Source organism: Pongo abelii, chromosome 15 (assembly GCF_028885655.2).
Source record: "Pongo abelii isolate AG06213 chromosome 15, NHGRI_mPonAbe1-v2.0_pri, whole genome shotgun sequence".
NCBI lineage: Eukaryota > Metazoa > Chordata > Mammalia > Primates > Hominidae > Pongo > Pongo abelii.
The window spans coordinates 73,371,727-73,396,546 of record NC_072000.2 but is presented as its reverse complement, the minus strand read 5'-3'; the positions used below and the strand labels follow the sequence as shown (position 1 = coordinate 73,396,546).

General features: G+C 41.4%; 2 protein-coding genes across 10 annotated transcripts in view; one reads left to right on the top strand and one right to left on the bottom strand.

Moving 5' to 3' along the window:
• EXD2 (exonuclease 3'-5' domain containing 2) overlaps positions 1-7,464 on the bottom strand; it is a 91,084-nt gene extending 83,620 nt beyond the window's left edge. The window contains exon 1 of one of the 3 annotated variants that reach the window (XM_054530235.2): positions 7,010-7,464. The gene's annotated coding sequence lies outside the window, so the exon portion shown is untranslated. The remainder of the gene's footprint in view (positions 1-7,009) is intronic. The other 2 variants (XM_063715598.1, XM_054530237.2) reach the window with 2 other exon arrangements.
• Positions 7,465-7,481: 17 nt separating this feature from the next.
• Positions 7,482-24,820, top strand: part of DCAF5 (DDB1 and CUL4 associated factor 5) — a 100,795-nt gene continuing 83,456 nt past the window's right edge. For 2 of the 7 annotated variants that reach the window (XM_009249192.4, XM_009249198.4), the window contains exon 1: positions 7,560-7,915. In XM_009249192.4, coding sequence (XP_009247467.3) covers positions 7,702-7,915 — 214 coding nt within the window. In that variant the 5' untranslated portion in view covers positions 7,560-7,701. 7 annotated transcript variants of the gene reach the window in all.

Here is a 24,820-nt window from a genome sequence, read left to right as displayed (position 1 = left end):
AATGAAATAGAGAAAAGAAAAACAATAGAATCAATAAAACCAAAAGTAGGTTCTTTCAAAATATCTACAAAATTGACAAACCTTTAGCTAGACTGACCAAGAAAAGAGAGAAGACTCAAATTACTAAAATTAGGAATAAAAGAGGTGACACCACCACTAACCTTACAGAAATAAAAGGGATTATAAGGGAACACTGTGAACATGAAAACAAATTAGATAACCTGGATAAAACGGACAAATTCCTAGAAACACACAAACTACCAAAACAGAATAAAAACAAATAAAAAATCTGAACAGAAGTATAACAAGAGATTGAATCAATAATCAAAAAATTTCCCACAAACAAATGCCCAGGGCAGATGGCTTCCTTTGTGAATTTTACCAAATTTTAAAAAAGAATTAACATTAATCCTCCACAAACTCATGCAAAAAATAGAGGACGGACTTCCCAACTCATTTTATGAGGCCAGTATTACCCTAATACCAAAACCACACAAAGACATCACAAGAAACAAACACTATAGACCAAAATTCCTTATGAATATAGTCACAAAATGTACTCTACAAAATACTAGCAAAGTGAATCCAGCAACATACGAAAAGGATTATACACCATGATCAAATAGGGTTATTTCAGGAATGAAAAATTGGCTTAGTATATGAAAATCAATCCACATAATGTACTATATTAATAGAATAAAGGATAAAAATCATATGATCATCTCATTTCTATACACAAAAAACACTTGACAAAATCCAACACCTTTGCAAGATAAAAAAAATTCTATAGGAATTGAAGAAAACTTCTGCAACCTAATAAATGGTATCTATGTAAAATCAAAAGCTAATATAATAATGGTAACTAGAAGACTAAAACTTTCCTCAATATCAGAAACAAGGCAAGATGTCTGCTCTTGATACTTCTGTTCAACATTGTGCTAGAGTTTCTAGCCAAGTCAATTAAGTAAGAGAAAGAAGACATCCAGATTGAAAATGAAGAAGTAAAACTATTTCTATTAACAGATGACATGATCTGGTATATAGGACATTTAAGGAATTCATAAAAAACAATTAAGATTAACCAATGAGTTAGGCAAGTTTGCAGGGTACAAGAGCAATATACAAAAATTTGTTGTATTTCTATACATTTAGCAATTCAATGGAGGAAAGAATCATCTCCTAAACAAGTGGTGCTGGGATGGCTGGATGTCCACATGCAAAATAATGAAGTTGAACCTCTACCGCACACCATACACAAAATTAACTGGATCATGGACATAACTGTAAGAGCTAAAAAGTATAAAACTCTTAGAATAAATATAGAAGTAAATATTTGTAACCTTGGATTAGGCAGTGGTTTCTCCTTAAAAAAACTGACCATGGATTAGGCATCTGATACCAAAAGCACAAGTGACATAAGAAAACAAGATAACTGGAGCTTATCAAAATTAAAAACTTTTGTGCTTCAATGAATACAATCAAGAAAGTGAAAAGACAACCCAAAGAATGGGAAAAAGTATTTGCAAATCAAATATCTGATAAAGGACTTACATCTAGAATATGTAAAAAAACTCTTACAACTCAGCAATAAAAAGACAATTCAATTTTTAACGTGGCCAAAAGGTCTAAAGAGACATTTCTCCAAAGAAGATACACAAATGGCAATAAGGCTGGGCTTGGTAGCTCATGCCTGTAATCCAGCACTCTGGGTAGCCAAGGCAAGTGGATCACTTGAGCCTAAGAGTTCCAAACCAGCCTGGGCAACATGGTGAAACCCCATCTCTACTGAAAATATAAAAAATATCCGGGTGTGGTGGAACACACCTATAATTCCAACCACTTGGGAGGCTGAGGCACAAGAATCGCTTGAACCCAGGAGATGGAGGTTGCAGTGAGCCAAGATCATACCACTGCACTCCAGCCTGGGTGACAGAGCGAGACTCCGACTCAAACAAACAAACAAAAACAAATGGCCAATAAGCATAAGAAAAGATGCTCAACATCAATAGACATCAGGGAATTGCAAATCAAACAATAATGAGAAAGTCCTTCACCTACTAGTATGGTCATAATTTAAAAAGTTGGACAATAACAATAATTGGCAAGGATGTAAAAAAATTGGAACCCTCGGCCAGGCGCGGTGGCTCATGCCTATACTCCCAGCACTTGGAGAGGCTGAAGCAGGGGGATCACAAGGTCAGGAGTTCAAGACCAGCCTGACCAACATGGCAAAACCCTGTCTCTACTAAAAATACAAAAATTAGCCAGGCGTGGTGGCACGTGCCTGTAATCCCAGCCACTCAGCAGGCTGAGGCAGGAGAATTGCTTGAACCTGGGAGGTGGAGGTTACAGTGAGCCGAGATTGCACCACTGCACTCCAGCCTGGGCAACAGGGTGAGACTCTGTCTCAAAAAAAAAATAAATAAATAAAAATAAAAATAAAAAAAAATAAATAAATAGGAGCCCTCATACAACCTGTGGAATGTAAAATGGTCAGCTGATATGCAAAACAGTTTAGCACTTCCTCATAAAGTTAAACATAAAGTTACCATATAACCCCAAAATTGTCCTACTACATAAAATACCCAAGACAAATAAAAACATATGCCCACAGAAAAGTTGTACACACATATTAATAGTGGTATTATTATTCATAATAGCCAAAAAGTGGAAGCAGCCCAAATGCCCATCAACTAATGAACAGATAAACAAAATATGGTATATCCATATAGTGGAATATCATTTGGTCTAAAAAAAAATGGAGTATTGATACATGCTACAACATGGATGAACCTTGAAAACATTATGCTAAATGAAAGAAGCCAGATTACAAAGACCACACATATTGTATGATTTCACTCCTATGAAATATGCAGAATATACCAGGCATGGTGGCTCATGCCTGTAATCCCAGAAATTTGGGAGGCTGAGGCAGGTGGATCACTTGAGGTCAGGAGTTTGAGACCATCCTGGCCAACGTGGTGAAACCCCGTCTCTACCAAAAATATAAAAAATTAGCTGGGTGTCATGGTGCACACCTGTAATCCCAGCTACTGTGGAGGCTGAGGCAGGAGAATCGCTTGAACCTGGGAGGTGGAGGTTGCAGTGAGCTGAGATCATGCCACTGCACTCCAGCCTGGACTACAGAGCCAGACTCTCTCAAAAAAAAAAAAAATGCAGAATAGGCAAATCCATTGAGATAGCAATTAGATAAGTGGTTGTCAGCAGCTGAGAGGAGGGAGGAATGGTGAGCGACTGCTAACGTATATGGGGTTTCTTTTTTGGAGTGGTGAAATGTTCTGGAATTAGATGGTGATGGTTATACCACTTTGTGCATATATTAACAACCCTGAATTGTACACTGTAAAAGGGTGAATTTTATGTCAATTATATCTCAATAAAGTTATTAAAAAGTGAAAAGCTATATGTCCTATGGATCTTGTTGAAGAATACGAATTTAAGTAAATCAGTTTCTTTTCTCCCCAACATTAAAAGTGACTGTTGTCTATTTGAGATGACCAATAAATAATGTACCTTTTAAAATTTAAATGTTGACAGGCCGGGGTGGCTCATGCCTGTAGTCACAGCACTTTGGAAGGACAAGGGGGACAGCTTAAAGCCAGGAGTTCAAGATCAGCCTGAGCAACAAAATGGTAAAACATTTTTTTAAAAATTAGCCACGCATGGTGGCATACACCTGTAGTCCCAACTACTCAGGAGGCTGAGGTGGGAGGATCACTTGAGTCCAGGAGTTCCAGGCTGCTGTGAGCTATGATTTTACCACTGCACTGCAGCCTGGGCAACAGAGAGACCCTGTCTTTAAAAAGTTAAAAATAAATGTTACAGTTAAATCATATATATATTTGAGGCATCGATCCCTGCACGAATTAACATCTCTTTTTATGAATAGTGGTTTATTTTAAAGTTGAAAATATTGTGAATAAAACATTTCTGAGCATATTGGTATCCATATGTGGTACTCAATATGCTGAGGTTTAATAAAAGTTTCAGAAGGGCTTAGTATTTTCTCAGTTAAAAAAACAAAACAAACAAACAAACAGCCAGGCTAGGTGGCTCATGCCTGTAATCCCCGTACTTTGGGAGGTGAAGTCTGGAGGATCATTTGAGCCAAGAGTTTGAAATCAGCCTGGACAACATGGAGAAACCCCATCTACAAAAAATACAAAAATTATCTGAGTGTGGCAGTGTGAACCTGTAGTTCCAGCTACTCAGCAGGCTAAGGTAGGAGAATCACTGGAGCCTGGGAGGTCAAGGCTGCATTGAGCAAAGATCACACCATTGCACTCCAGCCTGGGTGACAGAGCCAGACCCTGTCTCAAAATAAATAAATAAATTTTAAAAACACAGTTTCTAATGTTTGAGCATTTCCTTAGCATTCAATCCGTTTTTAAAGACTCCTTACTCTTTCTTCAGCAATATTGGAGTCAAACAAAATAGAAGTCAAAGAGTAAATACATTTCTGGGAATTCTACATTTGACCAGTATTCAACCCATGGTGAAGCAATTAAGAGTTCTTGGGTTAAGCAATTTCCATATCTTTGTTTTTCCAGAATGAATTTCCAAATCAGTGTTTCAAGGCTTCCTAAGTATGAATGTTAATACACATAAGTTTCTGGGTTTAGGAAAGAAAAATATGAGTTTTTCACTCTTCTCCCTTCTCCCTCTTCCTCCACACATTCTCTGCAGTGGTTCAATTTACTCAGTAGTAATTTCATTTGCTATTTTAAAGCTAAGTACACTGGCCTTTATAAATGCCTATATGAAAAAGACAAAGCTCATGTGGTCATCAAAGCTGATTAAATGTTTGTGGTATTGCAGTTTTGTTACAGGTGTGGTGAAAAAAAAAAGTTTGCGGTATGTAGTTATGTACCATATTATTAGTTTGCAATAAATGACACAAGGGACTATGTTAAATTCCTAATAAAAGCAAATTGATATCATGGAGTTTGATCTTTTGAAGTTGGTTATAAGTAGGTGGCCAGATTGAGCAAATAAAAAATTCAGGATGCCCAATTCGAGTTTCAAATAAACAATAATTAGTATATCTCAAATATTTCATGGGGTATACTTACACATTCATTGTTTATCTGAAATTCATACCAAATTGGGTATCCTCCATTTTATCTGACAACTCTTAATTATAGGAATAGGAAGATATTTCATTCAGGCTTATAAAAATCTGGCCAGACTAGCAGTAGGATATAAACAGAGTAGGTGGTCCTACCTTTCTGTCACTGTTGGTCACCCAACAGTTAAGGAAGTTTCCAGCAAAGTCCTAGATTTGGGCTGGCATGTGACCAGATGCTGGTCTATTTTTATGCTGAGGTAAATGGGACAATTTTTCCAGGAATTCAGTAAAAACTGTAAAGAAGGGGGTATGTGCTTAAGAGGGCAGAGGAGGATGCGTATTATACACTGCCACAGTAAAGGCCACTTCGAACAACTCTCCCCCACCCCAGGCAAATAGATGTAAATGATGGCCTATTAACTGGAAGAAGTCAGAGGGGGTTTTGAACGTATGGACTGAGTATGCCAAGCAAAGGAACAGTAAGCAGAAAAACTGGCCTTGGAACAAGTGGATTCCACTGGAATGAAACAGGTCAAACTCAACATATCCAAACCGGAAAGCACGACCTTTCCCTTCAAACTCCTCCCCACTCCCTAAGTTCATTCATGAATTCAGCAAGTATTAAAGCGGCCACTAGCGCCAGCAAGTGCTGGCTCCAGGCATACACCCTTGAGCAGAACAGACGTAGTCCCTGCTCTCAGAGAACTTACAGCAGAGTGGGGAGACTCATATCATCACAAAAATAAATGATTAATTACACATTTTGACATTGCTATGACAGGAGGATGTTTGGTGCTATACATCTTTAATAAAGCTGGTATACTGCTACTAATTTTCAGGTGGTGATTATAATGAATTAACACAAAGGATTATTAGAAGGCATCCTGAGGATAAAACCTTTTAAGTACCACATAGTTTCCTATTTAGGGGAACAATATTCCATTAAAATTCACATTTTTGGAATTTGATTTCTTTCTCTTAAAAATTTATGTATTTTTTGCCTTTTTCCCCAAGTTCTGATGGAATTTGGTTTCTGTTTAGTAATGTTTGCTAGAATATGTACTTTTATATGAAACACTTGCATATTTGTTATTAGTACGATTAATCTTATTGTCACTGAACAAAAAGTAGAAGTAAATAATTTTGTTTGACGGGTAAACCTCTTCCATGTTCAGCCGATCTTTTTTTTTAAAAAATTATTATTATCTTCCCCAGATCAGAGATGTACAGCCCATCTTTCAATGATGATTCTACTCAACTGCTCCTGTGCCATCTCTGGTCCAGAGGATATAATTCCTGCTAACTTGAAAGGGCAAAACTGACAAGTGCCTATTTCAGTAGCTTATTACCACTTAATGACAGAGGATAGCTTCCAGGAAAAATACTATAATACATTGAAAAGGGGACTTTTAACTGTATCTGGTAGAATTCCAAAGCACTTAACACCCACTAGGGTCAAAGCGGTGACTCCCATCTTACTGAAGTGCAGCCACTTCTGGCCTGGAGCGCAGCTGCTGGTTAACAGCTGTCCAACCTCAGCGCTCCCCACTCGAGACCTTTAAGAGGAGCTCACCGCACCCAGTTAAATAACATATATCGTTTGTTTCAAATCACGCTTCTTGTGTCGTGCAAATTTATCTGAAACGGAGAGAAGTACCTTGTACTTCTCGGGACTTCATCAACTCGGTTTTGGCAATTTTCTTCCTACTTCTTTATCCCTTTCTCTTTCTCCCCATGTACCACTCTAATCTGCCAGACGGAACAATTTAGCCTTTTTCAACTAAAGGACCGGAGGAAGGGAGAGTTAAGAGAACTGGACTTGGGGAGGAGCGGTGGTGTTAAACATTTACCGGGAGAGGGGAAGGGGCGGGTGCGCGAACAAAACCCCCAGGCAACCTTCCTCCAAGTGTGCGGCCCTACCTCTCGGTTCCCCTGCCTCGGGCAGGGCCGGACTGCCCAAGGCAGAGGCCAGCAGAGGGAGGAGGACCGGAGCCCCCGCCCGCACCTTCCCCCACTCCAGCCGCATTTTCCCCGAACTCGTACGGGCGCTGGCCTCCGGGCAGCAGCCGGTCCACGGGTACCCACGGGAGGAAGGCGAGCCGAAGCCCGGCGGCCACTCGGGTTGTTACGCGCATTCAACTCCGCGGAGTGCGGGGCGTGGGATGCAGCGGCGTCTCCGCCCGGCGCCACCCAGGTCTCCAGGCGGGAAGCGGCTCATCTGGGAAACCAGCCGGCGCCCGTGGTCTCAGGGCCGGCCGCCCGCGTTCTTCCGGCCAGCCCCCCGCGGAGGGGAGGGGCGCCGACGCCGCGTTCTCGGGGCCCCGCAGCCGGCGGAAGGGCCGCGCATCGCGGAAGCGCGGCGGCAGCTGAGGATCAGCTGCTGGAGGAGGCGGAGAGGCAGAGGGAGGAGCCTCGGGGGGAAGGAGAGGGAGGGGACCGTCAGGAAGCCGCGAACGCCGCCGAGTGTCTGCACACCTCGCTCTGCCTGCCATGGCTGGTTAAAGAACCATCCGGATCGCAGCGCGGGGGGAGGGCCGGGTGGGGGGAGCAGCGGCCGCGCGTGAGGCCGAGGGAGGGGCGGCGGCGCGAGCGGCGGCGGCGGCGGTTCCAGCATGAAGAGGAGAGCTGGCCTGGGGGGCAGCATGAGGTCAGTGGTGGGCTTCTTGTCCCAGCGGGGCTTGCATGGGGACCCCCTGCTCACTCAGGACTTTCAGAGGAGACGCCTGCGGGGCTGCAGAAACCTCTACAAGAAGGACCTCCTCGGCCACTTCGGCTGTGTCAATGCCATTGAATTCTCCAACAATGGAGGCCAGTGGCTGGTCTCAGGTAAATCAACCCCCTTCCCCTCCCCGCACCCTCCCAGCCTCCCCCTCTCGCTCTCCCCCGTCACCCTCCTCCTGCCCTCTGTCCCCACCCCCTCCCTTTCTCTACCCCCTTCTGCGGTGGGAAGGTTTGGTGTCAAATTAAAACCATTGCAGGGGGAGGGGAAGGAGAGGATGTCTTCTATAAAAAAGACCTAAAATGGTTGACAGCTCCTTAATTCGCTTTATCCCAAGTGCAAAGTGATCTCTCCTGATGCCTGCCCTGAAAGTGTAGGCCGGGGAGGGGGGGCGAGGTTACCGCTCGACAAAGTTTGACGGCAAACTCTTCCTCCGCGTACTTTAAAAGGTGCTGGGGGCATTTTGGGGATGTGGAGGGGGAGGAGGCCGAGGAGCGCCGGAGGCAAGGGGGAGCTGGAGCCCCCGTCGCCGACGTTAAGGGAAAGGGGTCTTGGGGCTGGGAAGCGGACGGTGACAGACCTGGACGCCGAGGGGCCGGGGGCTGCGACCCGGGGGCTGGCGGGGTGTGCAGAGGGGAAGTGACTGGGGCGGTCGGGTCGCTGTGGGCCGCCCCCCTCGGCGTTCTTAGAGGCCCAGCACCATCGCATTTCGTTCGGTTGTGGCCTCTTCTGCGTCTTGTTTTTAATACGGTTTCGAGAGTGGCGAGGGCTGTGGAGGCTAAAGGGCACCAGCCTGAACTTGAATGCGCAACTTGCGAGGCAGGGGGTAGGGTGGGGGACCCCCGGGAGACTTGTTGGCGGGAGCCCGGCGCCCCGCACCCCGTTTCCCGCGGCCGCTGTTGCAAGTGGTCTCTGCTTCTCCTCCCTCTCGCCCAGACGGGCCTGGTTGCCCCCGGGCTCTCCTTCTGGTTTGGGGAAAGTGGCGAAATCGAGGCCGGGGCTCCGGCCGGGCGGTGTAGGCCTCGCTCTCCCGGGGCTCCTAGCGACAGGCAGCTGAATCGATAGCCTATTGCTCCCGGGGAGGCCCGGGCCCCGCGGGCCTCGGCGACAGCTGCCCCTGGGGAGGTGCGCCTGCTGCCGGTGGGGGCGCTCGCCGCCGTCGTCCCCTCCTCCCTGGGGTCGCGGGCCCAGGGCAGGGATGGGTGGGAATGGGCCTACGTGAGGGCTAGGGGGCGGCTCCCCGAAACCTGGCTCAGGGGAGGGGGGGTGAAGACGGCTGATTGGACGTTCCTGCTTGGCTGCTGCCCTCTTCTGTCCCTTTTTCTATATTGGGAGGAATGAAGGGGAACCCAGCACTGGACGTGGCGCTTAGCTTTACCCAGGTCGGTCCCCGAATGGCTAATTTGTGTCCGTGAGCAGCTCGCCAGAAACTTCTGGGATCTTGGCAAAGCATCTGTCTTCGCGAGTAACCGTCGGAAGTGACATGGGGCGTACAGTCCAATTTGGGGGTAGCAAAGAGAAAGGTCTTCTGTGATCATTTTATGATAAACCTTCTGGGGTCTGTCCAGAACTGACTTGACTTTTGGACCCCAGATCGTTTTCTCTTTGACTAGGTAGATTTTGGCCCTAGATGATCCTCTGAAGAAACCTGATCTTTCAGACAAAAGCCTCCTTCCCCCACACCACCATATAAAATTTTATCAAATAAATTTGAAGAGCAAAAATGGGGGAAGACCTCTTCTTTATAGACCTAGCTCCCAGTTTCCCTGCTGTTGTTTTTTATGTATTCATAAAACTCCCGATGTATTCCAACAGAGAAGTTCCCAGACACAAGTAAACTTTACCTACCGAGTGAGGGAATTTGGGGGTTCTTTTTTAGAGATAACTGAACTAATCATGTTAACGGAATTTTAAGTAGTCACACGTTGCCCAGCTTGACACACCTTTATTTATGTATTTATTTGAGACAGGGTATCACTCTGTTGCCTAGGCTGGAGTGCAGTGGGCTATCACTGCTCACTGCAGCCTTGATCTCCCAGGCTCAAGCTAACCTCCCACCTTAGCCTCCCAAGTAGCTGGGACTACAGGCAGGTGCCATCATGCCTGGCTAATTTAAACTTTTTTTTTTTGTAGAGTTGGAGTCTCCCTGTGTTGCCCAGGCTAGTCTTGAACTCTTGGCCTCAAGTAATCCTCCTGCCTCACCCCGTAAAGTGCTGAGATTACAAGCATAAGCCACCATGCCTAGCTCACACTTTTAAAAAAATAACAAATTTATTGAGATAATTTCCATGCCACATAATTTATCTATTTGAAGTTACATTTTAAAAAACACTAAAAAGTTCCCTCCGTTCTCTACCAGTTATTACTACTTTTATCCTTGGGCAGGACGCTCCCCTGTAACTTAAATGAACTCTATTTTCTCTAGTCTTGGCCAGGTCATTTCCTTTATCTTAATTTTAGCCTGTAAAAGAGGAGGGTCATTTCCACAGAGGAGGCTCTGGCAGACCTTTCGATTCTGGGTATTTATTTCCTTACTTTTCTAGGCTTGTGTTGCCCATCTCCATCAGTACTTCCTGGGTTCCAGCCTTCTTTGCCCGTTGCTCCTCCTCCTTCCCCCCATACTCCCTCTAGCTCAGTTCTTCCTGTTTCCTTTTTATCTACTCCTGTTCCTGTTCTTAGTCCTATCAGCAGGCTATTCCACCGCTCCTCCAGTTTGGCTAAGATACACCTAGCTTTTCCTATTTGTTCCTTGAACATAGAGTTTTGGTTTAAAGCCTTTTTAGCTATTTACCTTCCATTATGAGTATACAGCTGTGTTAACAGAAAGTTCCTCCTGTTTGCTTCAGATAAGGAAGTCCCCTTTGGGAGTCCTAATATGACTTAACTTGTTAAAGCTAATTAAATTTTGTTCTGGGAAGTCCTTCAATAATTTTCTCAAGTTTAAAACTAGTGTCATGTTTATATTTTTTTCTTATCTATCTTTGTCTCTCATTAGCAGTCAACACCTGAGTGGGGGAGCACAGTATTCTGAGGCTAATGCTGTGTGTCCACAATGTTGTAATGTGGTGGGATGCCAGACTCTGGGATGGTAATGAGATTACTTTTGTGCGTTTTGTTGTTCTTGTGTCTTGTCTCGTTTGGAAAGCCCTTAGAGAGCTGTGATTAAAATGATAGATTGTTCATAGTTTGTTCATTGTTTTCATTTCATAATTGTTTGGGCAGGCTCACATTTCTGATAACTGACACATACTACTTGATAGAATTAACTTAGACCCAGGGCAGAAATAATATTTGCATGATTCCTGTGGCTGGGTAAAATACTATTAGTTAATAATACATCACTTTTCTGTTCCAACAGCTATCCCCTTTTCCAGGGCACAGTGAGGCCAGCAGATATTGAGTAAACCAGAGAAAATCAGGAAGGAGAAAAGGTGCTGTGCTTGGAAGTGAAATTACGACAGCAACAAGTGGAGAAATGGTTATTTGACACGTTAAGATACTTTAACCTAAAAAGTACTTGATTTTTCTTGTTTATGACCAGAAAAGGGCATCGCTGTGATACTGTGTTAGGCAGTGTGGTATAGCAGATATGTGGTTAACATCATTGCTGGGTCATTTGTTTAATCTGTTACTTTAGTCAAGTTACTAAGCCTCTCTGAATGTGTTTTCTGAGGTATACAGTTGGAATATCGGCACCTACCTGAGGGGCTTGTTGTGAGAACTATGTTAGTCAAAGTATAGGTTGGGTGCAGAACAGAGCGCCAGGCCTTTCAGAGAAAATACTGAGTTTGCTTTCTTTCTCTTTTGTATTCATAACACATGGTGTCATTAATAACAGACATTTGTTCTTACAGTGTTGGTAATAGATCAGTGCAGATTAGGCAGACATGATAGTTTTGTGACTTTTTGATGTGGAATGTGGAGGCACAATGTGGTGTGGAAAGTGCTTGGGATTTGATGTCATGTGATTTGAGTTGGAGGCTCCGCCAGTCACAAAGTGTTTGAATTTAGGGAAGTCCCTTCACTACTCATCTGTAAAATGAGGATAACAGATTTGCCCTCACTGGCAGATGAATGGGGGTAGTGAATGGTCAGTGAAATGTTTTATGTGAAGGTGCTTTATGAACTTGGTTTTGAGTGAACATTACTTTTTTTTTGGGTGGTGGGGGTGATGGAGTCTTGCTCTGTCGCCCAGGCTGGAGTGCAGTGGCGTGATCTTGGCTCACTGCAACCTCCGCCTCCTGGGTTCAAGCAAGTCTCCTGCTTCAGCCTCCTGAGTAGCTGGGATTACATGTGCATGCCTCCACACCTGGCTAATTTTTGTATTTTTAGTAGAAACGGGGTTTCACCATGTTGGCCAGGCTGGTCTCAAACTCCTGACCTCGTGATTCGCCCACCTCAGCCTCCCAAAGTCCTGGGATTACAGGTGTGAGCCACCCCACCCGGCCCGTGAACATTACTTTTTATAAAGACTAGCTTATACTTGATGATTGTAGTCTCTTCTTAGAATATTTATGTGTGTTAGTCCTTTGAGGGATGGGGAACAACATTGTATGTTGAAGTGCCACTTACAAGAGATCCTAACAACATCAATGAGGTTACAGTAGTATGCATATTTAGGGGATATCTTGGGTTTACCTTTTAGGTCTTTGGTTGCATCTAGTACTCTAAATTGCTCTCATTGCCTCCTCTTATGCTTTCCTTTTTCTTAGAATGGGGTCCTTTATATGTTTGTTTAAAGTTTGTTTTTTGTTTTTTTTTCCGAAGAAAATGAACATCTTTTAGGGCTCTGATTGGATGACCAATCAGAATGTATCTCTATGTGCATTTGACTTGGATTGTTACTCTGCCTTTTTATATGTTGTAAAGGGTTTGTGCAAGTCATCTTAGTAGTAAACAAAAACAAAGATTTGGCTTTTTGGAATAAGAGTGGCTATAATATTATTTCCCCTGAATCGAGGTTTAAGGCATTGGAACTTATAGAGGTAGCAGAATAACCCATAGTATGAAGTTTTGAGTTATATTGAGAGATTAGTATCTTTTTTGTGTGCTTATGACTAAATATAGGAAAAGTACCTTCAGAAGTTTTTCAAATAGCATGAGCAACTATGATGTTTCAAAGTATTAATTATGTAGGAGTTGTGAATGGGGAGAGTCATTTAGTTGCTTGGTCATAATACTTATAAATGGGGTAACTATTTAGCCTATTTCTAGTTCAAATGGGTCTCTGACCATATTGATCATTATAAGGATCCATAATGTATATAGAGAGATTGTAGAGTATGAAGTCTGAAGTCAGACTGCCTGGGGTGAACACCAGCCTAGCTGCTTGGTACCTGGGTTGCCTTTGACAGGTCACTTATCCTCTCTTGTCTGTTTCCTCACCCATGTAATAAGGATAATAATACCCTACAGCGTTGTGGTAAAGATTGAATGAAATAACATTTGTAAAGTTCTTAGCACAAGGGCCTAACCCATGCTGTTGCTATACTGCTGCTGCAACTATTGTTGTTGTTTCCCTTGAATGTCACAAAAGGCTTTTAGGAGATTGATACCTTCAACATCTAACATATACTGCACATGGCACAGTACACCATGAAATATTGAGAAAGATCTCCATGAGGTGAACTGTTCAAAATACTTTGTGAATAAGCTTAACCAGTACTGTCATCAAAGAGTAGTTTTAAGCATTGAATAATAGCTATGATTACACCTATATGCTTAATTTGAACCTATTAATTAATGGTTATTTCCTGTTTCCCAGTCACTAGTTTATATCACATTTTATGAAATCAGTTTTTTGTAGATAAATTAGTCTAAAAGCACATTATCTGCAGGTAAGGCGTTTGGCTTTAGCCAGTTAAATAAAGCCTGACTTTATTAAAGCTGTTCATTTAATTAGAATGAATTTCTTGGTTCGGTAGTTACTTATCAGGAGAAATATGGCCAGTGGTAGAGCAGGTTTCTGACTTTGAAAAGCTTTCATAGTATAGACATTTTACAAGGTAATTGAGGAATCAATTTTCAAATTTTCTTCTGGCCTTTTCTATTTACTGATAATTCATTGCTGTGAAGGTATTTTATTATTTGGTCTATTTATTATTTCAACAAATAGTTTTTGAGTGCATACTGTTTGTAAAACAGGAGCTATGAGAACAGGGACAATGAATCAGATATAAATTATGTTTTCAAAAAGCTGGTGTTTTAGGAGTGTTCAGTTCTCATTTGTAACATTTCATGACCTTTTAAAATATATCCCCTCTACCTTATGATACTTTAATAGACATTTTTTTCTCTGGTTTGCTATACTTAATACAGCAAAAATGCTCTTGCGTGTGAGATTTGGTGGGAAAGAAAGAAGGCCTGTAGAGATGGCCCTGAGGAACTTTGCTATGATAAATTATAAAGATCATGTCATAAGGATAAAGTAATGTGAATATTTATAGATACACATTATTTGTCCTACTAGTTCTTTAGTCAGCTAATTGATACCTATCAAAGGCTGGCAAATTTAGATTTATGCCTGGGTTTGTCACTTCTACTTTAAAATAACCTAGTGAGGTTTAGCTGATGATCATTAGTCACATTAAACATTGTTATTAATACATCAAAAAGTTGTCCTTGTGCTCAGTATTGTTCAAAGGATCATTTTTAATTTGATTTATGCCAATGTGTTTTTGATAGCTAAGATTTCCTAAAAAGAGCAGTAGTCCTCAGTTATGTATTTTGGCCACCACATTGAAAGGAAGTGTCAGCCCAGGTACAAGCATGTGCTTATTCACTGATTATTGATGGATTTGGTTGTAAAGTACCGTTGGAGTCATTTAGATCAGGGAAACTATTGACTAGTAAAAGTTGTCACACAAATGCATACCGCTCTCTGAATTCCAAGTTAAGAAGTAGGTGCATTTATTTTCTCATGCATGGATCAAGGCAAAGAGAGCATAAGTTTATAAGAGCACTTCCATTGCTAATAAACATGGCACTTAATTTTAATCTCTGTTTTCTTTTTATGGTCTTAAGAAAGAAGAAACTAATTGCTTTTCTTATTTTAGTCTGAATTTAGATACTCAAGGCTGGAATGAAAGTCTTTTAAAGTTAAAGGAAGTAAAATCCTATTTCAGATGAAGATTACCTAAGTTAAGAAGGAATCAGTTCTGTTTTCAATTTTTGTTGCCTCACATTATTTAAAAAATATTCTTACTTATAAAATAACTGAATATTAATTTGAATTAACCCTTACATTATTGTGGGAATATGAAATTCTATTTCTTTTCTACTCAATTCCCTGTCCTTTAAATTTTTTGATTTTCTTATGTTGCTATAGTATGGGAAATTAAAAAATTTTTTTTTATTTTCCGTTATAAAAATTAGGTTACCATTTGCCAAAGTTTGGGTATGTTAGATGAATTTAGATAATCTTTGAGTGAATATTTAAAGTTGAGTAATTTATCTTTAGACACATTAGAAAAATTAGCTAACATGAATAAAATATTTTTAATGATTTTATTACTTAAGGTAAGGTTAAATTTTTAAGTAAATTAAGGCCAGGTGCAGTAGCTCACACCTGTAGTCCCAGCACTTTGGGAGGCAGAGGCAGGAGGATCACTTGAGCCCAGGAGTTTGAGATGAGCCTGGTCAACATAGCATGACCCTATCTCTATCAAAAATTTAAAAACTAGCTGGGTATGGTGGCGTGCACCTTTAGTCCCAGCTACGCAGGAGGCCGAAGTGGGAGGATTGCTTGAGCCTGGAAGATCAAGGCTGCAGTGAGCCATCATCATGCAAATCAATTTAAAGAAAAACAATAAAGGTGTTATGTGGACATGGCAAAAATGAAAAGATGATCAAGGTTGAAGCTTGTGAAATACTGCATTAGGTAACCCTTTTATATCTTCTCTTTTCTGCATGGGATCGGAGAAATGGAAGGATTTTCATTTTACAGGAAAGGGAGCTGAGATCTAGACAGGTGACTTGCCCAGAGCTGTCTGCATTGTCTCTGGCTGTCAGGACTCTAAGTAGGACTCATTGCTCCCAGGCAGGTGCTGTTTCTCTCTTTTCCCTTTGTAGGCAGGTCACATTTTCTGGATCTGTCCTAAAGAATTGAAAGCTGAATGTTAGCAGTTTCTGGAGCACATGTACAACTCTGGTTGCTTCTCTTAAATGATAAATTATATCTCTGTGTTTTGCTGTAAATAAGGTTAACTTGTTTTACTTAAGTATGTTTATTTACTCATTAAAATATTTATTGAGTACCAATTTTGTGCCCCTTTAATTTTTTTTTTTTTTTAAATGGAGTCTCGCTCTGTCGCCCAGGCTGGAGTGCAGTGACGTGGTGCGATCTAGGCTCACTGCAAGCTCCACTTCCCAGGTTCATGCCATTCTCCTGCCTCAGCCTCCCGAGTAGTTGGGACTACAGGCACCCGCCACCACGCCCAGCTAATTTTTTGTATTTTTAGTAGAGATGGGGTTTCACCATGTTAGCCAGGATGGTCTCGATGTCCTGGCCTTGTGATCCGCCCACCTCAGCCTCACAAAGTGCTGGGATTACAGGCGTGAGCCACCGTGCCTGGCCTTGTGCCCCTTTAATCTTAATAACAATTAAAATTATTATTTAACTTTTTTTTTTTTTATCTTGTAACATATGCCAGGCGTTCTGCTAAGCACTTTACATGTCTTATTTGCCACTTGGAAAATAGCCAGTGTTACCTGTAGTGTAGAAAGGCAAGGAGATTTGAAGGTTTTGTATTAATTGTCATAAGTGAGTGCTAAAGAATCAAGGAAGGACATTGATAAATTACTGCTGAGAGTTCTATAATCCAGAGAACAGGCAATGCATTAGTGGAAAAATAGATATTAGAATTCATTATTTGTGGTTAAAATGAAGTTAAATATGGCCGGTCCAAATGCAGTGGTGCTTACAACTAATAATTGATCACAACCAGTTACAGATTTCTTTGTTCCTTCTCCACTCCTATTGCTTCACTTGACTAGTCATAAAAAAATGAAGTGAAACATAATTCTAGGGGTGAAAAAAGATTTTATTACCATGATCCATTACTTTATAGAAAATTTGGTTCCAATAACTGCTTTTCAAGTTTTTGTTCTTTTCAGGTTTAGTACTTATTAGTCACCACTGCCATTATAATATAAGCTTCCCAAAATGCAACTCATTGTTTCACATCCCCTGCTGATCTGCAGCACTCCCCAGTGCCTACCAAATTAAGAAGGAATGCCTTGCCCAATGTTCAGCTGAGACATTGCTGTTTGTAAAAAAAAAAAAAAAAAAAAAGTTTAACAGATTTTTTAAATAGCTAATATTTGATGTCATTTATTTATCAAATATTATTTGGGGGTATTTCATGTGCCAGGCATATGTAACACTTAAAAGAATCTTTTGTAAGTTAGGGTAGTATTATTATCCTTATATTACATATGAGGGAACTGAGGCTTACAGAAGTTAGGTAACTTATGAAAGCTCCCATGGTTTATGGTGGAGCTAGATTTCCAGGCTGGGTCTGAATGTTTTCTGAGACATGCTAACTGCTTTGAAATTTTTACAATGTTATATGCATTTTTAAAGGATCTGATTTTTTTTTCTCCTTCATTCTCCTCTCTTGATGCTATCACTCTTATATTTTGCTATCTGCAGTTTTTCACTTTTATATGTAAGTGGAGGAAGACGGGTGGGATTGCGAAGATGGGAGTGGGCTTGGAGCCAGTAAGCAGGGTTCTCATCACAGCCACAGTACTTACTTCTCAAGCAGATATCTCTTGGTGCTAGCATTCACCTCACCTAGATTCTGATGTTTGCAGTTATCTAAAGTCTCCTTCTTCCTCACACTCTCTGTATTCCATACATAACCATGTGACTAATTCCCACTGGGTTTAACTCCCTACTTTAGTCTAATTAGGAGTAGGTATACTCTAGTTATCAAGTTGGTTTCTCTTGTCTGTTAGCCCAATTAAAAGTAAAAACAATACATGTGTATTTACTGAACCTATAATTTGAGTTTAATATCTGCCCAAGTCATGCTGAATGATTACATCTGTCTGAATTTCAGTCAACAAATAGGTGTCTTTCCTCATATAGTTATACATGGGGAGAAAATACCTGTCTGGGCCACAGATGAATACTGTGCTTCAGAATAAAGTGCTTTTTGGAAGAAAGTGTAAACCTAATATGGGCTGATTTGCCCAGAGAGCGCTAGTAAGTCATTTGGAAGCACTTTTTCACACACACAGTATCATAAAGGGAGGTGTAACTGCTAGACCAGATGATAAGCCTGTTTAATCCTTAATGAGCTTGAAGCATAGTGTTCTTGTAAGTAAAATTTACTTCTGTCACCACAACGTCACTCTGCTTCTGTGGAAGAGAAGGCATTTCACTTTAATGGCCATTCACTGAATGGGTAAAAAGGAAGGTTGCTCCGTTGGTTCTGGTCTTGGACTCAGTTTGCTCTTCCTATCAGTTTTCTTAAATCAGAGATTTAGGGAAAGACTTGACAATAGTAGTTTGTCACTTTAGTTACCTGATCTTCCCATGCCTTCATGTTCACTTTCCCTGCCACTTTATTCATTCCTTGCATTGTTGAATACCAGAGATTTTTTCTTTTTTTCTTTTTTTTTTTTTTTTTTTGAGACAGAATCATGCTCTGTTGCTCAGACCAGAGCGCAGGGGCAGTTACGGCTCACTGTAGCTTCGACCTTCCATGCTCAAGTGATCTTCTCACCTCAGCCTCCCGAGTAGCTGGGACTGCTGGCATGCACCATCGTGCCCAGCTAATTAAAAAAAATTTTTTTTTTTAGAGACAGGGTCTCACTATGTTGCCCAGGCTGGTCTTGAACTACTGGGCCCAAGTGATCCTCTCACCTTGGCCTTCCAAGGTGCTGGGATTACAGATGTGAGCCACCATGCCTGGCCAGAATACCAGAAATTCTATCATATACCTCTCGGGATACAGAGTTGATAATTCATAGATCAAGTCAATGTGCTCTAGTACTGTTTTCTATTAGGGCCAATTTAAAAAATGAAAGTTAATATTCCAGAGGGCTGGGATTATGTAGGAGTCATTGAGAAAATGGCGTCTGAGGAAATTGACAGGTTTATAATGGATCCACAAAGCAGAGATAATGTTGGCAGGAGGACTGATTCCCATATTCCCTTCTGCCTCTGCTGGGGCTTCTGCCAGTTGATAAGATGAGGCAAGATTACCTAATAAGGTTCATTAGGTAACTCTACGTCCCCTGCCTGCCTTGTTGACTGTTGAGATCCTTTGTAACCAAGCCGATCATATATCCTGATTTACTTGAGAACATCTGAAGCTCCCCCATTGTCCTAGTGTAATTATATTAGTGTTCCTTTCATTCTTAAAAAGGTCCTAGTTTAGGGAAGGGGAACATCACACACCAGGGCCTGTCGTGGAGTGGCAGGACGGGGGAGGGATAGCATTAGGAGATATACCTAATGTAAATGATGAGTTAAAGGGTGCAGCACACCAACATGGCACATGTATACATATGTAACAAACCTGCACGTTGTGCACATGTACCCTAGAACTTAAAGTATAATAATAAAAGAAAAAGAAAAAAAAAGGTCCCAGTTTAAAGGATAAGTTATATGGTCACCTACTTAAAATCATTGAACTGTCTGGTATGCAAGTAAAACCAAAACCCCAGTCTCTTAGCTCCTTACATTCACCGTGGGATGCCTCTAGTAGAAAAGCCTTTAAGCATCCATTCTCCCTACTTCAGGTCTTTCAACTGCCACTTTTTTTTTTTTTTAATTTGAGATGGAGTCTCGCTCTGTGGCCCAGGCTGGAGTGCAGTGGCATGATCTCAGCTCACTGCAACCTTCACCTCCCCGGTTCAAGCAATTCTTCTGCCTGTAATCCCAGCGGGATTACAGGTGCCCGCCACCATGCCTGGCTAATTTTTGTACTTTTAGTAAAGACGGGGTTTCACCGTGTTGGCTAGGCTGGTCTTGAACTCCTGACAGAGTTCAGTCCCTAGGCGGGGGTGATCTGCCTGCCTCAGCCTCCCAAAGTTCTGGGATTACAGGTGTGAGCTACCGCTCCTGGACTCCGCTGCCACTTTTGAGGTACCAGATAGAGGCTGAGAAGCAGAGTGGTTAGTTAGTCACTTGCCTTTTGAAAGGGAAAAAAAAGGCTGAAACCGTTATGAACATGCCAGGTCCAGAGGCTAATGTTACTCCATCCTTTCTATATACATCATCTTATAGTTCTTATTATACTGTTTACTTGTACTTTTTTTTTGTTTTTACAGTCTTCCTATGGGTTGTTGTTCTTTGTAGAGTTGATTTTGAGACAAGGTATTTTGAGGAATGATTCTCCACTGAGTTGAAATTTTTTCTGAGGAGTGTTTAACTAAAAGTGGATGTGATATTGATATTAAAACCATGTTACAGTCATCTGTAAAATATGAATGATAAATAAGAATTAAATAAGCAAGAAAAAATGTTATAGGCTTAATTTTTTGGGATAGCTATCCAGCACCAGAGTATATTTGGAGTAAAAGTTTTCCCCCTCAAGTGGCCCGGAGAAGAATTTTCAGGGATTGTAATTTTTCAGGTATATGGCTGTAGAATGTCTTTCCTGTCTTCTCTCTCTTTTTTTTTTTTTTTAGACAGAGTCTCATTCTGTTGCCCAGGCTGGAGTGCAATGGCGCTATCTTGACTCACTGCAACCTCCGCCTCCCGGGTTCAAGCGATTCTCGTGCCTCAGCTTCCCAAGTAGCTGAGATTATAGGTGTGCACCACCATGCCCAGCTAATTTTTTGTAGTTTTAGTAGAGATGGGATTTCTCTACGTTGCCCAGGCTAGTCTCGATCTCCTGAGGTCAGGCAATCCCCCTCGTCCTCCCCATGTGCTAGGATTACAAGTGTGAGCCACTGCGCCTGGCCTCTCTGTCTTCTCTTTTCTTCCTCCTTTCTTTCCCTTTCTCTCCCTTCCTCCCTTCTTTCCTTCCTTCTCTTTCTTTCCCTTTCCCTCCCTCCCTCCCTCCTTCCCTTCCTTCCTTCTCCTCCTTTTCTTTTCTTTCTTTCTTTTTTTTTTTTTTTTGAGACAGGGTCTTATTCACTCTGTCAGTGGTGCTGACAGGCTGGAGTGCAGTGGCGTGATCTCACTCACTGCAACCGCCACCTCCTGGGTTCAAGCCATTCTCCTGCCTCAGCCTCCTGAGTAGCTGGGATTATAGGCCTGTGCCACTACACCCAGCTAATTTTTTCGTGTTTTTGGTAGAGATGGGGTCTCACCATGTTGGTTAAGCTGGTCTCGAACTCCTGGCCTCAAGTGATTCACCTGCCTGAGCCTCCCAAAGTACTGGGATTACAGACATGAGGCACCATGCCCAAGCCTCCTTTTCTCTTTTTGTCTTTTCTTTCTTGTGAGACAGAATCTTGCTCTGTTGCTCAGGCTAAAGTGCAGTGGCATGATCATAGCTAACTGAAGCTTCGACCTCCTAAGCTTAATTGATCCTCCTGCCTCAGCCTCCCAAGTAGCTAGGACTATACTATAGGTGTGCGTCACCATGTCCACCTAATTTTTAATTTTTTCATAGAGACAAGGTCTCTATGTTGCCCAGGCTGGTCTTGAACTCCTGGCCTCAAGCGATCTTCCCACCCTGCCTCCCAAAGTGTTGGGATTACAAGTGCGAACCACTGCACCTGGCCAGACTGTCTTTTTTTCTTCTTTCTCTCTCTCTCTTTCTGTTTCTTTCCTTTTTTGAGACAGGATTATACTCTGTTGCCCAGGCTGGGGTGCAGTGGTGTGATCACAGTTCACTGCAGCCTCTGCCTCCTTGGCTCAAGTGATCCTCCCACCTCAACCTCTGGAATAGCTGGGACTACAAGCACGTGCCATCACACCTGACTAATATTTTAAATTTATTTTTTCTAAAGACGGGGTCTTACCATGTTGCCCAGGCTGATTTTGAACTCTTGGGCTCAAACAATCCACCCACCTGAGCTTCCTAGAGTGCTGGAATTACAGATATGAGCCACTGTGCCTGGCCCTAGAATGTCTTTCATGTTGTGAAATGTTTAAGTGATCTGGTTGGAGTCCTGTTTTCACCACTCTCGTTTGTGCTCTTAGGCTTCTGATGTCTCTGTAGAATCACAGAATTTTGTTGCTGGAAAGGACTAATGATTGTCTAATAGAAGTCTTTAATTTTACATATAAGTAAACAAAGGAGCAAAGAGGTAAAATGATTTGCTCAGTAGGTTACAACTAGTGAGTAGTACAATCAGGATTAAACTCTGGGTCTTCTGACCTTTTCCCTCAATAGGGAAAGTCATGAGGTTCTGCATTTAAAAAGGACTTGCTCAAGTAAAGGGTTAAACTCCTAAGTGGTTTATTCTGCCAGTACATTCTGTCAGCAGTGTGATTGCCCTGAACATGGTTTTGATTAAATTGGTGATGCCCTATTATTTTACAGATGAGTAGGTAGAGATTTTCCAGGGTGGAGGCCCACTGTCACTCTGGTTGAGTCTCCAGTTTTAATTCTTAGCCTGCTGAGCTATACTTCCTTACTTTGGAAAGTCTTTGTTTCCTTCCAAGAACATTACTCAGGAGGAGGAATTCTTTGCAAATCCAGATGCCTGTCAAAATCTTGTTACACAACTTCCCCCATGCTGAATTTCCATTCAAGTCTTGTATCTAAATTCCAGTTGTATCTTGGTGTTACAAGTTAAAGCTAAGTGACTAATTGGAACCTTTGAGGATTGCTATGTTCCTTTTTTTTTTTAAATAGGTGTCTTGACTATGTTGATGGCTTAGCACAGATACGTCATTTATATCACTTGCTGCCACAGATGACTCAAGTGTGTGCTTTGCCTTAGACATACAGTAGTCCCCCCTCATCTGTGGGGGATGAGTTTCAAGCCCCACAGTGGATGCCTGCAACTGCAGATGGTACTGAACCCTATGTATACTATGTTTTTTCTTATATATACATACCTATGATAAAATTTAATTTATAAATTAGGCACAGTAATACATTAACAATAGTAATAAAGTAGAACAATTATTATATTATACTGTAATAAATATGTGAATGTGGTCTCTCTCTCTCAAAATATCTTGACTGTAATATTTTCGGACCCTGGTTGACTAACGGTAACTGAAACTAGAAAGTGAAATCATGGGCAAAGGGGCTTACTGTACTGGAGAGAAACAAGTGAAGTTTGAGTGTTTGGCAGCTAGCCCCTGATTTAGTCTCAGAGTTGACACCTCTGTTTACATCTGCTGGTAGGTGGCTGGGTGTAGTGTGCATTCCTAGAAGTGTTAGGGCCTTCACTGATTCAGTCTTTTTAGAATTGCCAAAGAAGAGACAAGAAAGCTTTATTATGTTGTTAATTTTGTGTATACAAGGAATTTTGCAAAAGTCCAGGCAGACAGTGTTCTTATGTACAAAACTAAAAAAAGAATAATCAGAAATTGCTCATAGAATGGATGAAGAGTATTTGTGATATAATCAGGAGAGCATATTATCCAGGTTAGTTCTCTATGGCAAAAGAGGTAAGGCTGGAGATGAAGACAATCTGTGATCTGGAAGTACCTGGCAATGCATCGTCCACTAACTTAATAAGTTTACTGGTTTTGAGGGCCTAAGAACCCGTTTTTAGTATCCCCCAGCTCTATTTGAGGAACTTTTATTCTTTGACATGTCACTAATTCCATACTTGACTATGGAGAATTGCCTGTTGAAATCATACAAGTCATCAGCATATGGTACTTACAAGATAGGCCTCCCTCCCATTCATAATTTAAACAACTATTATGTATTAATTATAGGAAATTTGGAAAATAGATATTTAGAGGAAAAAAGAAGTAATTCCACTTATTCAGGATGACCATTGTTAATATTTGGAACATGTAGCCTTTTTGATACATTTAGTATATGTATATTAAACATATAATTGAAAGTAGGCCACCTCTGATATTTTGTAATATTAAGATTAATATTTTAAAACTTAATATTTTTTCATATATCATTGCATATTCTTTTAAAGCAGGGTTTCTCCACCTGAACATTACTGACATTTTGGGCTGGATAAGTCTTTGTTATGAGGAGCTGTCCCGTGCACTGTAGGATATTTAGGAACATCCCTGGCGTCTACCTAATGTATGCCATTAGCATTAGCATCTTTCCAGTTGTGACAACCAAAAGTGTCACATATTGTCAAGGGTGATTTTCCCTGGGGGGAAACATCATCTGGGTTGAAAACCACTGTCCTAAAGTAACAGTTCTCAAACTGAAAAAATATTAGTTTTCATAAGTGAAAAAACATTAAATAGTAAAAACAGTATATTTTCCAAAATTAAAAAAAAATAGCAAGAAGAGTGTCATTGTTACATTTTCTCAAATCTGTGTGTATCTGTCATAATAAAAGGCGTTCACATTTAATCTTGCAAAATATTGGTTTAGCTGAAGTATATAAAGAAAATTATAGGCTGGGTGCTGTGGCTCATGCCTGCAATCCTAGCACTTTGGGAGGCTGAGGCGGGAGGATTGCTCTAGTCCAGGAGTTCGAGACCAGCTTGGGCAACATAGCAAGACCCTGTCTCTACAAAAAAGAAAACAATTAGCCAGGCATGGTGATGTGCACCTGTAGTCTCAACTACTCTGGAGGCTGAGGTAGGAGGATCACTTAAGCATGGGAGGTTGAGGCTGCAGTGAGCTATGATTGCCCCACTGCACTCCAGGCTGGGTGAGAGAGTAAGACCCTGTATCCAAAAAAAAAGCTTTACACATCAGTATTTATAAAAGGGGAGAGCATGTTAATGTCTTAGATAACTGTATATTCTTCCTTAATACTGTATCAAAACAAGTAGAAATTTCTTAACGATTAGTTGCAATGTAGAATATAAAACCATATCGAATAATTTGTCATAGCCTGTTACATTGTTACATTAAAATCCATTAATCTGTCCTAAACTTTGGGTCTTTCCTCCCATGCATCGTTTTATAACATCATACATCCATCATTTGGAA